This window comes from Vespa crabro, chromosome 9 (assembly GCF_910589235.1).
Source record: "Vespa crabro chromosome 9, iyVesCrab1.2, whole genome shotgun sequence".
NCBI classification, from domain to species: domain Eukaryota; kingdom Metazoa; phylum Arthropoda; class Insecta; order Hymenoptera; family Vespidae; genus Vespa; species Vespa crabro.
Genome location: NC_060963.1, coordinates 6,047,501 through 6,063,846, shown reverse-complemented (window position 1 = coordinate 6,063,846; position 16,346 = coordinate 6,047,501). Strand labels below are relative to the sequence as shown.

Below are 16,346 nucleotides of genomic sequence, written 5' to 3'. Positions count from 1 at the left end.
TATATATTATATATATACACACATTCGCTATAAATGACGAAACTTTCGAAATTTATAACTAGATAGCGCTTCAACCATCGCGAATTTTGGTGTTATTTTCTCTTAAAAAAAATGTGTTGGTAATATTGAGAATTTGACAGACATTTCGCCATGGTTTGTAAACAACATCGTTTGTTTGGTAACGAAGACTATTCAAAATTGAGTCATGTGTTGGCGAATAACCCTCTGAACGAAATTTCTTATTGCTATAAAGAAAAATCGACTAGCATCAATAATACTATCTTCATTTTAATCTAACGGTCGTCATGTGAATTATATTTTCATTATTTGTTATAAAATTATTAATAACCCCACAATAATAAATCAATGATCGTTTTTATTGTTTAGAGATTTATTTTAAAAATGGCTACATTAAAAGGTGTTTTTCCTAACCTAAGTAAGTATTAAACGATATTCATTTTTAGAAAATATTATCTAATTATGTAGAAAATATAACATTCATAACATGACATTTATTTTATAAAATACATATACTATTTATTATTTAGCAACAACCAGAAAGAAAAATTTTATTCAAGAAAATGTAAAAAATTTACGACGAATGGAACAATGTTTTCATTCGAATAAAGAATCTGATGAGCTAGAAAAATTCCAGATAAATAGACATAGAAAAAAAGTAAATAAATATTCCAACATTACTGCAAAAGTAAATACTAGTTTCCATGGAAACTTACAGAATAATCATATGGAAAATATGTCAAATAAACAAATAGAAATTATAGAGAAAGAACCATTAAGAAAAATAAGTACTCCTATACTTAATAAAAAGAATTCTGTGCCTATAAAAAAACCACTCAATTCATTAACAAATAAATTGGTAAACAAACAAACAAGAAAAGAAAATATAGATAATAAAAACGTTCAGCCAGGATCTAAGATAAAGGTAACATCTGACCCAAATTTTATAGAGAAATCTCGAGAGGATGTAAATAGTTCTCCTTTATCTATAAATACTAAGTATAAACATAAAGGTATTCAAACAATAGAAGAGAAACACATAGATCAGCTGTACATGGAAGGTGTTATTAGGTAATTTAAATTGCAAATATCCATGAACATATTTATAGTAAGATTTAATTATTATTATTAAGTTTGTTCAAATAAAAATTTATTATTAAATTATTTAAATTAAATTTATGTGCAGATATCCCACTAAGAAGAATTTAAAGAATAATGAAGAAAAGAATAAAAGTGAATCTTATAAACTTTTAAATAGTCCATCAGAACTAGAAAGTGCGCAATTTGCGAGTATAGAGTTACATGATTCCCCAAAAATTTCAGAGTTACCAATAATCAATGAAAAAACTGACATTGTAAAGCCAAGTAAAGATCGTAATTCTGTTGCTACTAAAATAGCTGCACAGTTGAATAATGGTGTAGTTCCTACCAATTATCGCAAGGGAGTTGTCCCCAAGTATGATGTTAAAAGTAACTTCCCAGAAGTTTTATGTTTAACTTAAGTGTTTGTCTATGCATTTTATTTATTTTTGAAAAGATATGATATATATTTGACACATATAATTGTTTAAGTAATTAATTTTTTATCTCAGATATATTAAGGATCGAAAGGAAGCTCAACAAAAAGCAGAAGAAGCTAAAACAGCTGCATTCTGCCCTGAATGTCCAGAAGGTCATGTCCCCTTACCGGACCACGAGCGTCAGGAGACCTTGCGAATGCTGAAAAAAAGTATATTTCTTAAATTAACTGCACTATATTGGGTGAGGCATTTAAAACAAGTCAACATATTTTAACTTTAAAGATAGAATAAAATGTTTCAAGTAATAATTATTTGATATAGAAAAAATAGTACAAATTTGTAGGAAGGGTTTCAAAAGAAATATAAGTCACTCTTATTTTCAGACATCCATGATTCTTAAACATAATGATTTTAATTATTCAAAATCATTTAAAATTACAGATATGAAAAGACAAATTTAATTTCTAAAATAGATTCATGGTTTTATTAAATTGTAATGCTATTTATTTTTTCTAGACATTTTTCTGATATAAGCTTTACTACACAAATTATCTTTATCCAATCTTAAGCTCAATAGTGTTAAATAAATTAAGTCTGGCTGTTTTAGAACTGTCTAACCAAAATAAATAGAATTACAATTACAATTTTATTCAATTAACCCTTATCGGACGCTAATTTTTTACTTCCTCATACGAAATGTTTTTCCAATTTTGCCAGACTGATCTAGCGGATAATTCTTTCTTTGCAATTTGCTCGTTCGCATATAAGTTTGTTTGCATTATAATATCTGTTATGAGTTCGTTAGTAATAAATTTTTTGAAATAATCTATAGACTGCTAAATATTTCCAAAAATTTGGCGATTGATATTTGTAAAAGGAATCCTACTAGGGAGACTATCATCATCACTCTCGATTTCAATCCAATCATCGTTTGAATTATCAACATTTTCTATTTCTACATCATTTATTTCTTCACTTGAATATTTTATAGGCATAACTTTTCTTTTCTTAGGGTTTAATAAGATGTAATTGCTAGTCTTATCATTAGAATCAAAATCACTTTGAGAATTGCTTTCAAAACATTCATGTCACTATCACTATTGAAATTTAGAAAATTTTTTTTATTCATTTTTCTTTATTCATTATATTAAAAATTGATCACTGCCGTACAAAAGGCAGTGATGACTTGACTGATGAAATCATGCCTGCATTTTACAGAGAGCAAATTTCGACAAGTTCTGTCTTGTCACCTCCTACGTGACGTATGACGGCAGCGACAAAGTACTGTTATCACGTGAGAGGTGATTTTCGACCGATAAGGGTTAATAAAAGCGTGAATATATGTTGGTAACATTTTCCATCTCTTTTTTTTTACCACGATCTTAAATATTAATGATTGTATGAAATTATCTAGAGAATGGTAAATATCAAAAAATATATAATACCATTTAAAAAAAGAAAGATGACCTAAGCATGTCAATTTGAAAAATATTTATCATCACAAGTTAGCCCTGTTGTTAGCAAACAACTTGAAATGTTTTTCCTATCTTCAAAGCTATAAAAAATATTCAAATGGTCTGTTGTAAATACTTCATTCAATATAGCTACAAATAAGATATTTCACACAAAACCTCTAAAAGTAATTATTACAGATTATCAAGATTATGTTAACGAATTAAACATGATGCCAATAAAAACAGATACACTCAGAGCTCAGAAAAGGAAAATGGAAATTGAAAAACAATTGAATAAACTAGAGGAAGCTATAAAAGTATTTTCAAGGCCTAAAGTTTATGTGAAAATAAATGCTTAAATGTTAGATTCATAGCAGATTAAATGGGTACAAACAGGGAAGCGTTTTTAACAAAATATATTAATAAAATGTTCTATATTGTATTTGCACAATTGACTTTAAGTCAATCGTTTCGCAAATCAAAAAATAATTTGTATATACATTTTATGTGAAAATTGTCTAGTCTCATTATTTATAATTAGTTTGTATATTGCAATTTCAAGTGACAATGAAATATATATTATATGTATTTTTCCAAAAAATATATACTCATGTTTTAACATTATACAACATATCTATTCTAATTTATGACTCTGTTATATTTTTATTTTATAAATTCATTTAACTAGATTTTATTTAATTCGTTACTTGTTAGCAAAGCTATTTTGCATGTTTCCCTTCTTATGTTTTATCATTTAGTAGGAACTAAAGAACTTTTGTCAATAATATGTACAAAAGATATTGGATCAAATTGTAGTTTTTCTAAGTTATAAAATATTTCTTCTCTTTCATACCACTGTTTCATATCAAAGTCTTCAAAAAATATTGCTATTTCTCGTTTCACAGCTTCTGGAGAATCTAAAATAAAAATTATTTTCCCTTAGATTTACAGCGTATGTACAGCAAGTTACTTTGGGCATATCTTACCCGACCCATGAGTTGCATTCCTAGTGTCCGAAAGACCAAACATACCTCGAATACTATTTGGTGCTATATATTGAGCTTGATATGTTTTAGTAGGACCCATCAATCCTCTCCATCGTACAATAGCATCATGACCAGCTAATATATGAATATCTGATGGGCCACTACACATAAAAGTTAACAGACGATTGTAAAAGAACTTATCTTTGTGATCAAAGTAAAACAATGCTGCTTCTTCAGTCGTCAAGATAGTTCTGCGCGTTCTAACAATTTTGAAATTATTTTCGATTATCAAGTCACGAATTTTCTGAAAAGTGCAAGTCCTTTAAAAATTTCTCTATCATTTACATAAGTATATATTGGCTGGAAGCTAAAGATAAATAACGAATGCCAAAGTTAAAACTTTACCTGAAGCACGAAAGGGCATTTAACAACATGTGGTTTAAGTATAGCTAGTGTTAATTCAAGAGATTTTCTTGCTTGCATTTCATTATCAGTTGACTATATACCGATTGCAAAATTCATGATTGATACTTTATTCATACTTGGTTAAACAAGTTTTTGTAAATGATCACAGTTTCATATACAATCATGAAGTAATTCTTTAATATATCCGGTAGATGTCGTACATATCGAAACGAGTCTCATACTAAATTGAAGATATATAACGTGATAAAAAGAATAAAATAAAAAATAATTTTTCGAAGATATCAGGTCAAATTCAAAAGATAATATAGTGTCAAAACTTCTGTGATTATATAATATTTATATAGAAGTAGTGAAATAAATGTGTAACATTTTTTAAACATTCTATGAAAATTATTATCCATTCATCAATTTGTATATTATAATGAATGGCTCGTATTAAAGATTGTAATAATAATTGTAGAAATAATAATAGTAATAGTATTAATAATAATAGAGAAAATTAATAGCAATAATAACAATATTCGTATTACAATATCAACAATGGTAAAATAGGATCAGTTCCTTTTTCATTTGAAATTGATACAATATCAGAATTGAGTAAACTTGTTCAAATAAATATTTTATTGAGTAAAATTGTTTCAAATAAATATTTACTACTTATCCAAATATTTCTTCGGATTAATAATTGGTTATTCGTAATAAATTATTATTTTAATAACTATTCGAAAATCATTCGAATGATAGCGTGATAAAATTTTATATGAATATATTGTCAATTAAATAAAAATTCATTCATTTATGGCAAATAACAGTTTATTTACTGTACCTATTCCAGTTAACGAACCAGTTGACTTTACACTGTAGTAAGAAATTTTTGTAAATTATCTTAACATATAGAAATACATATATCGTAAATTTAGATACATCCATATTTACATATCAAAATACGAATATAACTGTTTAAAATCAAATAAGCAATTATCTTGATTATTCGAAAAAGCCTGATTCTCATTCGTTATCCTAGTAACTATCACGAATAGTAAAAAAAAAACACTATTCCCGTGAATTGAGAACTGCGCATAGCTCATTAGCTTGTCTATAGCTTAGTAGTTTGGATTATTATTTTTACATTTTGAAAAATATTAACTTTTCGATTAATTGTTACATTTCAAATATATATCAAGATTTTTAAAAACAATCATACTTTTTCCTGTATGATAGAATTATAACAGAAGATTAATAGAAAGGGTTAATTTAAATATTCTCCTACTAGCATAAAATTAATTGGTACGCTATTTTATTGACTGCTGATGAAATATTCATAGTAAATGCAACCCTCGAAACTATCATATTGGAAATATTCGATCCATCAGATACCATTTCTGGTACCTAAGATGCGAGGAGTTTCCATAGTAGTCGAAGCTGAAACGACTGAAGCAGACATAACGGAAGAAGGATTTGAATAAACCGTCTGCCATACAGTCGCTAAGAATCCTTCGTCGGCATCAGTATTTTTCTTGAAATTATGTACAGAATAACGGTTATATAAACCCCAAATGCTGTTCATCAGTTTGCTGTTATATTTCAAGGGCGTGAGTTCCCAACCTAAAATTAATATCATCCAAAAGAAATATTCAATTTCAATAAATTAAATTATTAGACGCTATTTAATTTTCCTTTATAACATTCTCTTTATACTTCATACGTTTTGCTTATATTTTATATAATTTAATTTATTAATTTGATACTTTTCATTTAAAATGGTACGTCAAACTAACAGAAAAATGTTCTTTATTTAGTATTAGTATTAATGTCATGCTTAAAAAAATCATATTAATGATTAGTATTTGATAAGACTATGGGATATACTATAAATAGTAATATTACTATATAGTAAAATGACATTAGAATGAATTTTGTATAATTTGTTAGTAAACATATCCAAATCTGCATTACCTTCTAGGTAGAATCTACCATTGTATGTATTTTCTTTGCTTGCTTTTTCTTTTCCTTCTATCACTGATATCATACTATTATCATGTTTCTCATTATGTCGGACTTTGCTCGCTGCAAACGCTGCTTGTGGTACTGCAGCCATTTTTTTACAATCTAGAAGAGGGGAGTGGATACTTATCAAAGAATTTGACTATAAAGTTTTAATTTTGTCTTATAATTTTTTTATGTATTTCCAATATACATGCAAGTGTTTCAAGTTTAACACTATTAAGATGATATCAATTAATATATGTAGATTTATAATATTTGTTCTTTAATTATTAACATAAATAAAAGTTAACTAATTAATAATGAAAATAAAAATAAATTTTATATTTATAATTAGCTTAATTTTAAGTTATTAATTGATAATAACTGTTTGATGATGCAATTTAATGTTTTATTTATGCTGCACAGGCAATATTGCATCAATATAAACATTTGGAAAATCTTCAATAATCTATTATTATTCAATAAGTATAGAAATTTTTTCTGCATTATAACAGAAACATCAAAAATGATATAAACAATGCACTAACCTGCACAACTTTCAAAAAGCAATTCTTTAAGTAGGTTTTTCAAAAACGTAGTATGTATGTATTCACCAATTTTGTTTGATTTACTAGAAGCTTCGCTTTCGAGCACTTCCACTAATTTTTGATCTGGATACTTCTCAACAATTATAAGACTCATATAGTCACAATCAGATTGCTTTGATTTGATCATCGACTGGTAAAAAAGAATCGTATAATGTACGATCTATACGGATTTAATGAGCTTGTATAAATCGTTTTTGATTTGTTTAATCGAAAGTGAAAGTAACGACGGGAGAAAAATTAACTATTTTTAACGTGACAAATTCTTCCCGAGAGACGAGATAGTACTAACGCACGTACGAATTTCTAGTACGATTTATAAATTTATTTACTTGACCGAGGAGGAGTTGTGACGAGGCGAGTTCAAGAGATAAACAGAAAAACTTTATTATCCATGTCTGTAACCAGAACGAAGTATCGTTGGCCTTCGAGATCTTTGTTGACGACCGTGTTGATCAACCTACGACCACACTTTAACGTTATCATTTACTACATGACCACAGTATACGACCTTTTATTAAAACTTTGTATGTATGGTACATGTCTTTTACGGAGAGTATAGCCGCAATAATAATAATAAAAAATATAAATAATAATAATTATTATATCTATTAACGATATAATAATTATATCTTTAATGTAATAAGATAATGTACGAGTATATTACGTAATCAGAAAATTTTTAAAAATTATCGAATCTTTCATGATAGAGGTACGACCACACAAGTAGAGTGGTCTTGCGAAAATTATCAATATCGTGACCTAACTTGTACTTTAACGTATCTTTAAATACGTCCATAATTTTAATGAGTGAGAAAGATTCATTACGTTTTATATTTTGACAATTTATACTTCCGCTCAAATATTAGAGAATTTTTTAAACGCAATAAACATGCATATCTTTCCTCTCGTATCATTGGAATGTATTATTACAAAATATTAGCCCTCTATAACGTCGAATAACTTTTAAATCATATACTTAAGTATGTAGACATATATTTGTACTTTTTATTTCATTTTATAACAATAAAATTATTTATTAGTTTGTATAGAAAGTTTTTAATGTTTTTTTTTGTCTAAGTTATACTTAATGTAGTATATATAATAATAATAATATATTATAATATATACTATGTTCAGAATATAGCGTTACAAAATTTTTCTTTCTAAAGTATGACATTTTAGAGAAGAATTGTTCAGACAAAAGTTATCTGATTTTAAGGTAATAATATTATGGCATTTATTGTTTTTTTATTTAGTAGAAGGTTCGAAGGTCATTTAAAGGTCAACTTTGTTTTTTTAAATAGCAAGTTATATTTTTTATAATCATATTTTACGTAAAAGAACAAGTAACTTTTGTCTATAATATTTTTTCATCTCGATCCCGAAAAAATCGAGTTATAGAGGATTAAGATAAATCATAAATATTTTCATTCTTTTTTTTTTTCTAAGAATCATAATTAGGGTTTAAGTAGAAAATAACCAAAATTCGATAACAACGTCACATAATGTTCTCACATAATCACAAACACATATATTAATGTTAGATACTAATTTATTTAACGAATTTTAAAAATATTTCAACATGACCCGACAAAGTAAGATCACGATATATAATTTTGACAGATTTTGAAATAAGATATGTTAGGAATAATGATATAATTTAATGAATAAATTCCTTATAAGTATATTATACATACGAACGTAAATGAACAAGGAAACGTTATTTTATACTCTTCAAATAAGATTGGTTAATATAGAAAAAGAAAAAGAAATGCATTTGTAATGTGACTATTGAATTGAATTAATCGAATTACAATCTTTGCAGAAAGATATGATATGCGCCTTATTAAAAAATAAAATAAGTATCACTGTACTGTTAAATTTGAAATAAATAACAACAAAATAAATAATAGGACTGATTGAAAGTATTATAAAAAACAAAAATGTAACAATAATTATTATTTTTCTCGAAACAAAATTGATATAGGTATGAACAATTATTTTAACATCAGTCCTTTCAATTAAAAATTATCAAAATTCAAACGATTATTATACATAAAGAAATTTTTAATAAATAAGTTTTTAATTGAGAAATACTTAAAATAGCTGTACTAAAAAATGAAGTACGATATGAATATAAATTTATTAAAATTAAAACGTATTAGATTGATTATTTTTCTTCTTTATGAAGAAGGGAACGTATTATATTTTGCCTAACTATTAAAGATATAAACAAAACTTTTGTTAACTTTGACGTTCTTCGTATCATGGAAGATTTTTATTCATCGAATGAGGGTGGGTACAGAAATCTCGGACTCCTCGTTTCATACTCAAATTTTCGCAAAAACAGCATAGACAAACGTTCATAAATGTATTTTAATTATACTCATCATACGTCAAATCTTCGGATTGCATGCGCTTTTTTTTTGTTATTCTTACAAAGATTAATTTGCTACTCGCATCTCTGCCAGTTATAAACGCATCGTAATTATATTAGAATAATACCCGATCAGACCAGCTGGAAACGAGTTTTGACATATATATTCGACATCTCTAAAATATATATATATATATATGTATGTATATATATATGTGTGTGTGTGTATATATCACCTAAGTGCTTGTACATGCTACAACACATCGCGAAATTAAAACGGGACGTTAAGTACGTACATTCTTGTTTTTTCTTTCCTTTTCTTTTTTCTTTTTTTTTTTTTTTTTTACTTTTTAATTTATATTACAGTCAATGATTTTCGAAATATCCTTACGCAGTGCCGTATAATACAAAATCTATTTGGTTTTCAACCATAGATCTGACGAACGTCACTCTAAAGCGATATTATATCACATCTATATTATGTGATTATCATATGCATTCGTACATACATCATGCACACGCATATACCCATGCACATGCACTCGTACGTACATTCATGCACACGCACGCACATACACACTAACACACATCAAACGCGCGTACACACACATATATGTATATATTACATATATATGTATATGTATGGTTCGCTTCGGACGTGCAGATGCGTCTTCCCAGTCGCAAGATCGAGTAAATGATATAATAGAAAAGAAAGAAACGATGTTAATCCTTTCTCTTGATCGATAGTTCATTAGGAATAATCGATAAAATCAATTTTTGAGAAATGGGACAGAAGTTGAAAATGTTCAACGCTTTACTAGCGAGTTAAACAAAATTAGTTTTCTTTTCCTTCTTTTTTTTTTTTTGTCGTTTTCTTTCACTTCGGCCGGATTCGGTATGAATTTTTACATTTTTTTCTTTTATTATCTTTTAATATCCGATACCCTGTTACGCGCTAACTCTCGATCAGCTCTTTTCTACGCTCGATCTTCCCACACAATCGCATCACGATGATTTTTCTTATTTTCTTTTTATTTCTTTCTTTTTCTTTTTTTTTTTTCTTGGAAAGGAGAAAAGGGAACACAAAGAGCTCACTTTCATATACATTTCTCTTCGTGAGTCAGCATTTTCCGAGGAAATTTATTTTCCTCAGTGGGATAAACATCGGATAAATATATCCATTTTGCACATCGAATAACAACTATGCGATTTTTCTTTTTTTTCTTTTTTTTTAACTGCAATTTTCTCTCTCATCTTATCTTTTTATTTTCTTTCTTCCTCTTTTTACTTTTCTTCATTGTTTCATAATTCATACAGCGCAACTTTTACAGCATCGTTGCGTCATAAATAGAACACAAGGTAACCATTCCTCGATATATCGTATCGGTATTATATACGTGTTACCCTCTTTAGATGCGTTGCTCACGATGATATTCCTTACGACTATAATTTTATTCATATTGTATATATATGTATATGTATATATATATATATATTTATTTATTTGGTTTGTCCAAGTCCTTTAAACGTTTATTGTATCTTAACACACTCTTTTTCGCGTTTAATTATAACTTTGGTATGGTACAAGAGTGAGATTAATAAAAAAACACAAGAGAAAAAAAAGAAAAGAAGATACTCTTCTCCCTCTCCTTCGAGAAAAAAAAAAAAACAAAATTAGAATGATTACCGTTCAAGTAGAATAAATGAATTTTGATCGATCGTCATTTAGAATCTTTAGTATGATACACATAGAAAGATTGTCAGGAAGTTTAAAAATTACTTTAGATCGTAATCGAAATTCTCGTAAATCGATAGTTACGAGTTTATTCGCGAATTTTGTATATTTGAAAGAGGGAAAATGATATATCCGGTTAGTACATAGATACAATTACCATTCTTTTAAGAATTGCGTGCGTACGAACGAGCGCGCATCCTTTATGTACATATATAAGGTATGTGTATAATTTTTTTTTGGTACATCTATATAATTTTATAACGCGACGCACGCACGCACGTATGTACACACAATAGCGTCAATTATTTTATTCGCGATAGAAAGTACATGAATACGACAGACAAAAATAGTCGTAAATTCGATCATTTTCTTCCATAGATATTGATTCAATGTAAAAAAAAAGAAAAAAAAAAAAAAAAAAGAAAAACACAATTCGTTAAATGCATTAAACGTCATAGTAAAAATAAAAAAAAAAAATTTTTCGTATGAAAAGTAAACCCGTAATCGGTTTTTTCTTTTTCGGTTTTTTTTTCTTGTTCTTTTTTCTTTTTTTCTCTTTTTACTATCGTTCCATACTTTTTTCATTTTTTTTTTCTGGGTGAAATTACGACAAAATCTCAATTATTTATTGTTGCGAAGGATGCGCATGGTCGTTATTAGTATATATGATTCTTTCAAGTAGACCAGCGAAATAGAGAAAATGACGATCCTAATAGCTCGAAATAGAGTGGAATAGTTGAAATAATACCGATGAGATTTATATTGAATAATATTACGCCGATAACAAAGAGGAGATTTTAAAGATCGACAAAGATCACACGCGTGTTATTAGAGAATGAAGATGTTAAATATATGCACTGCAAGCAAAGCGGGAACAAACGATGGATTGTGCATAAAAATTAAGGTATTACAAATCGATCGTCGTACATTTATATACAGAGGGCAACACGCAACATATAGGACAAATGACATTATTTAGATACACGTAACATTCTAAAATTCGGCTTTGATTAGCTCTATGAAGCATTGACACTTAATTTATCGAATATAATCTGACACAAATATGGAAGATAGCTACACTCATGATACTCGGTGCATAAATTATGTTTTTTTTTTTATCTTTTTTCTTTTAATTAACATCTTTCTATTATCGACTTTTTTCTTATCATTTTTGCTTTTGTTATTATTCTATTCAATAGTAAAGGAGTTGTTATGTTTTTTTTTTTCTAGATCATTATTAGATCTTTCGGCCGTGGAAAGAACCTTTCATATCGAATTGTTTTATCTGAATTCGTACATTTTACGAATAAACGAAGTTATAAGAAACAAATTACGTATTTCATCAAAAATAATATCACAGTTTAAAATATATAACGGAAGACTACAAAGGATTATTGAGAATAAACGAAAACAGAGAATGGAATACACTGAATATTGAAATATCACAAACATAAAAAAGGCATTTGCAGGGAACATACATTATAATATATATGAATAATACGAACATTTTATCTGTCGACATAGAACGTGAACAAGTGTATCTATGTACCGAAAGTGGTTTTGTAAAAATACGACGTAATGTTCGTTCTAAAATAGATTATACGGATCTATTTTATTTTTACTTTTATCTCCTTTTCTTGATTTATGATAATGATATTATTTAAAAAAACTAATGGCATAATTCTATTTCAGTCGTGTAATGATCGTACAATTAATGATAATAAAAATCATTTTCCACAGATATTATGGTGGTCGCAAAAATTGCAATCTGATTGTGTCAAACGACTAATATATTAATTCGGAGGGCGTTTAAATTCATTTCTTCTTTATATAAGAATGCCAGATATAAAGTTGTATAATATATTTCGACTGTGATAAAAATATTTTGAAAAATTTTTGTTTTCTTAATTCCTCGTCAAATTACGTAAAGACGAAATATATAGATATATATATCGCCAGATTAAAACACACAATTTTATAAAATGAAATTTGACCGATACATCGACTCCCACTTAATGATTTAATGGCCTTGATTATGATGAACGTATCTCTTTGACGTTTTCTCATTTTGTTTAATTTTCAATATGCCCTATAATATTGAATAAAAATAAAACTAATCTTCCGTTGGTATCGATAGATTTAATGAATGTATTTTTTATAATTTTTAAACTCATCAATTTCATGATTTTTTTTAAGACTTGAAATTTAAAAATGTCCACTTGTTCAAATCAGTGTTCACTTCCTAAATATCGTATTTATTCTTTTTCAAAAAGAATAATAACTCGATAAAGAATTAAACAAACGATAAATTTCATACCAACGGAGAAAAATGAAAATTAATTTACGATATCATCGTAATATCTCTATACCGCTTTAATATATATATATATTTTTTTTTGTAAATCCATGTTTATACAACCCATTTATCGATCAATAAAGTAGACATTTTACTATCTGTATGTAGAAAGAATTTCTATGTGAGAATAGTGCGATAAATATTATCGATCGCATGTTCTATCATTTAACCGATTGTTTATCGGCATATGCTCTCTATGATAAGTGTGCATAGAATTGTGCGCTGCTATATTTTCTTCGATACTTTGTTGGTTGTTAACAAAAATTAAAAACGATCGCGTTATAAAATTAGGAACATAGAAACTGCTTTGAAATATATTTGATTTGCATTAAATATGACTTAGAATTCGATACAAAAGCAGCGAGACAAGATATTCCTGCAAAGTGCATCTGTAACATTCGATAATAGAGTAATTATAACAATAACACTTCACTTTCTTCAACATAATAAATATACAATGAACAATGCTTTGACTTTGCACTATCAAATCTACTATTCGATGGAAGAAACAAGAATGGTACTCTCTATTATTTTTAATATACACAATCGCTTCTCTTTTCCTACTGTGTTATAATTTTAAAATAATAATAAAAAGGATTACGATTCTCGAAAAATATGATTAACGATAATCGAAATAAAATTGTACTCGCGACTGAACAAACGCCATTTCTTGTTATCTTCCCTTCTTCTACTAAATTCATTTGTATTTAATAAACGTGGCATTAAAGACACGGTCTGATTTTTCCGCACGCCGTGTCAATAGTTATTTGTACATTTTCATGCATATCCTTAATGCATATTCAATCTCCTTTACTTATTTTCTTTTCGTACTTTCAATGAATAAAAATCATAATGGGTAGGTACGTAATATAGTGAAAGCTGTCTTGCATAGTATATCAGATTTTTGATATACAATATGTATAAAATCAAAACGATTAGAAAGATGCCATCGGCGTGTTTATCTTTTACGCCGGTATACTTTGGTCAATATCTAACATCGAACAGAGTACGATAAAATTCTAATGCTCTGAAGATTTATAATGCTACTTACGAGCGTGAGTAAGCAACTTTCATAAGAGCATATATTTCAAATAAGAAATACGTGTCTGCAAAAGTATGCAAAGGCATAACGAGCATTCTGATAAAGTGTATTTTGTTTAAACAACTCAAATCGTTCTAGTATAAATTAAAGAGAGAAACAATACTATTTTTCACGTATTACGATTCCGAGTATTTCTTATAACTTGCGAGCAACGCTCTAATGAGAAACGTTATACATATGTCAATTATACACATTACTGATTTTCATCTCTCTCATAAACAGATCTCAATCTCCCATGCGAGTGAGTGCACGGCGAAATTTTTAATACTTTTTTGATCTAATACAGTCTTAGAAAGTTATTATAATACCGTGATGTATGTACGAAGAACCGAGCATCTTGTAAATTTGTTTAGTGTGTCACAGGTATAAACTTGATAATTATTAATGGCGAATCTTACCAGCTGACATTGGACAGTCATACGAAAGTCGACTCGAGACGATACTTGAAATACGCGGATGAGATTCAGAAATAGGTGGTGGCATAATTTTGTGCTCTGTTATACATTACTGTACGAAAGTATGCTTTCGATACAGCAGCGCGACATCTACTAAATCGAAATAGTTCATCGAATGTCGGAAATGTTGGTTTTGCTGCCAAAAATTTTGACCAGTTGATCCTCGTAATCATCTATATTACGCTTCATCAATTCCATACAAGGGCCCAATAAACGTTCGAATGCTTCAACATCCAAAACTGAAAATAAAAAATTATTGATCTGTAATCATATTAGCTTTTAAGATTTACTTATTTTTGTTTAATCGACTTAATTAAAATTCAATTGAATTTTTCAAATGATAATAGAATAGATTCTGTTAGAAACTTACAGGCCAATTTTACATCTCCTACGGCATAGGCCGAAGCTGCGCGAGGTTTGTGCGTCACCAATGCTAATTCACCTAAATATCCTCCAGCTGGAACTCGATTAATCTAAGAAATAAAAGTTGTTCGAAATATACCATATCAAAGATAGAAATTTTATTTTCAAAATATGATCAAACAAATGTTTATACCTCTATTTCGCGATTATGTTCACCCAATATAGTAATTCTGACAATGCCATCTTCAACAAAATACATTCCATCAGCCGTATCTCCTTGTTTAATAATCTGCTCGCCATCTAAATACTGTTTTGGTACAAGAGCATCAGCGAGGTTCATGCGCTCGTAAGGCTGTAACATATTCGTACATTATAAATTAAAATAATAAAATCAATCTTTTAATTGAAGTTGTCCTCAAAATATAATTTGCAAATCCCAGCAATCCTATAACCTTCTAATCAACCTAACACTTGAGAAATTGTTCAATTTCTATTATAGTAAAAACATCGATGTATGCATATAAAAAACCTATCTAGACAAAAGCTTTTGTGAATCTAATAGAATTCTCCTCCCCAAAAAAAAGAAAAACGCTGTTTTAGGCTTAAGTATGTCATTGATAATTATTAAAATCCAATAATTTAACAAATGGTACTCACCTCGAGCGATTTAAGCATGGGAACTTTATTAATCAAATCCTCGTACATCTTGCGCTTCTTATAAGCAGATTTCAAAAGAATTCGACGGAAAGTTTGCCTATCCATAGCCCAAAGAGTACCTGGAGTAATAGCTTTAACACTAGCCGCTCTAGGCATGTTATATAGAAGTGCTAATTCTCCAAAAGCACCACGATTATCGTAAGTGTGAATATTAGTTTCTACTCCATTAGGATCTTTAACGTATACTTCGAATTTCCCTCTGAGAAGGAAAAAAGAGATTCTCATTAATCGTTTATCAAAAAA

General features: G+C 28.1%; 4 protein-coding genes across 10 annotated transcripts in view; 1 reads left to right on the top strand and 3 right to left on the bottom strand.

Annotated features, from left to right (window-relative positions):
* Positions 1–124: 124 nt before the first annotated feature.
* LOC124426440 lies at positions 125–3,615 on the top strand. 2 transcript variants are annotated; one of them, XM_046968122.1, is made up of 5 exons: positions 125–436; positions 549–1,089; positions 1,205–1,488; positions 1,611–1,747; positions 3,191–3,272. In XM_046968122.1, exons 1-4 carry the CDS (start codon positions 403–405, stop codon positions 1,739–1,741), a joined length of 990 nt encoding a protein of 329 aa, XP_046824078.1. In that variant the 5' UTR covers positions 125–402; the 3' UTR covers positions 1,742–1,747; positions 3,191–3,272. The 2 variants fall into 2 exon arrangements, with proteins under 2 accessions (XP_046824078.1, XP_046824077.1); XM_046968121.1 differs by having other exon boundaries at positions 129–436; positions 1,205–1,474; positions 3,191–3,615.
* LOC124426442 (nucleoside diphosphate kinase 6-like) lies at positions 1,602–4,740 on the bottom strand. Of its 5 annotated transcripts, none has more exons than XM_046968127.1 (4): positions 4,384–4,740; positions 4,024–4,282; positions 3,846–3,909; positions 1,602–1,737 (listed from the first exon to the last, which is right to left on the bottom strand). In XM_046968127.1, the coding sequence occupies exons 1-4, from the start codon at positions 4,459–4,461 to the stop codon at positions 1,719–1,721; spliced, it is 420 nt and encodes a 139-aa protein (XP_046824083.1). In that variant the 5' UTR covers positions 4,462–4,740; the 3' UTR covers positions 1,602–1,718. The 5 variants fall into 5 exon arrangements, with proteins under 5 accessions (XP_046824083.1, XP_046824082.1, XP_046824080.1 ...); XM_046968126.1 differs by having other exon boundaries at positions 3,979–4,282; positions 4,384–4,725; XM_046968124.1 differs by lacking the exon at positions 1,602–1,737 and having other exon boundaries at positions 3,555–3,909; positions 3,979–4,298; positions 4,384–4,737.
* Positions 4,741–5,199: 459 nt separating this feature from the next.
* LOC124427121 lies at positions 5,200–8,080 on the bottom strand. Its single transcript, XM_046969639.1, has 3 exons — positions 6,939–8,080; positions 6,361–6,513; positions 5,200–6,009 (listed from the first exon to the last, which is right to left on the bottom strand). Exons 1-3 carry the CDS (start codon positions 7,123–7,125, stop codon positions 5,774–5,776), a joined length of 576 nt encoding a protein of 191 aa, XP_046825595.1. The 5' UTR covers positions 7,126–8,080; the 3' UTR covers positions 5,200–5,773.
* Positions 8,081–9,242: 1,162 nt separating this feature from the next.
* The window catches only part of LOC124427120 (cAMP-dependent protein kinase type II regulatory subunit), a 13,119-nt gene continuing 6,015 nt past the window's right edge, over positions 9,243–16,346 (bottom strand). For both annotated transcript variants that reach the window (XM_046969636.1, XM_046969637.1), the window contains 4 exons: positions 16,044–16,302; positions 15,580–15,738; positions 15,394–15,496; positions 9,243–15,262 (listed from right to left, as the gene is read on the bottom strand). In XM_046969636.1, the coding sequence (XP_046825592.1) occupies positions 15,132–15,262; positions 15,394–15,496; positions 15,580–15,738; positions 16,044–16,302 (652 nt within the window). In that variant the 3' untranslated portion in view covers positions 9,243–15,131. The remainder of the gene's footprint in view (positions 15,263–15,393; positions 15,497–15,579; positions 15,739–16,043; positions 16,303–16,346) is intronic.

Coding starts and splice junctions, on each gene's coding strand:
- LOC124427121 (XM_046969639.1), bottom strand. CDS start 7,125: ATGATCAAATCAAAGCAATCTGATTGTGACTATATGAGTCTTATAATT. Junction 6,514..6,938: donor GCTTTTTGAAAGTTGTGCAG/GTTAGTGCATTG, acceptor CCCCTCTTCTAG/ATTGTAAAAAAATGGCTGCA. Junction 6,010..6,360: donor TGGTAGATTCTACCTAGAAG/GTAATGCAGATT, acceptor TATTAATTTTAG/GTTGGGAACTCACGCCCTTG.
- LOC124426442 (XM_046968123.1), bottom strand. CDS start 4,461: ATGCAAGCAAGAAAATCTCTTGAATTAACACTAGCTATACTTAAACCA. Junction 4,283..4,383: donor AATGCCCTTTCGTGCTTCAG/GTAAAGTTTTAA, acceptor TGCACTTTTCAG/AAAATTCGTGACTTGATAAT. Junction 3,910..3,978: donor GAATGCAACTCATGGGTCGG/GTAAGATATGCC, acceptor TTTTTATTTTAG/ATTCTCCAGAAGCTGTGAAA.
- LOC124426440 (XM_046968121.1), top strand. CDS start 403: ATGGCTACATTAAAAGGTGTTTTTCCTAACCTAA. Junction 437..548: donor AGGTGTTTTTCCTAACCTAA/GTAAGTATTAAA, acceptor TTTATTATTTAG/CAACAACCAGAAAGAAAAAT. Junction 1,090..1,204: donor TACATGGAAGGTGTTATTAG/GTAATTTAAATT, acceptor ATTTATGTGCAG/ATATCCCACTAAGAAGAATT.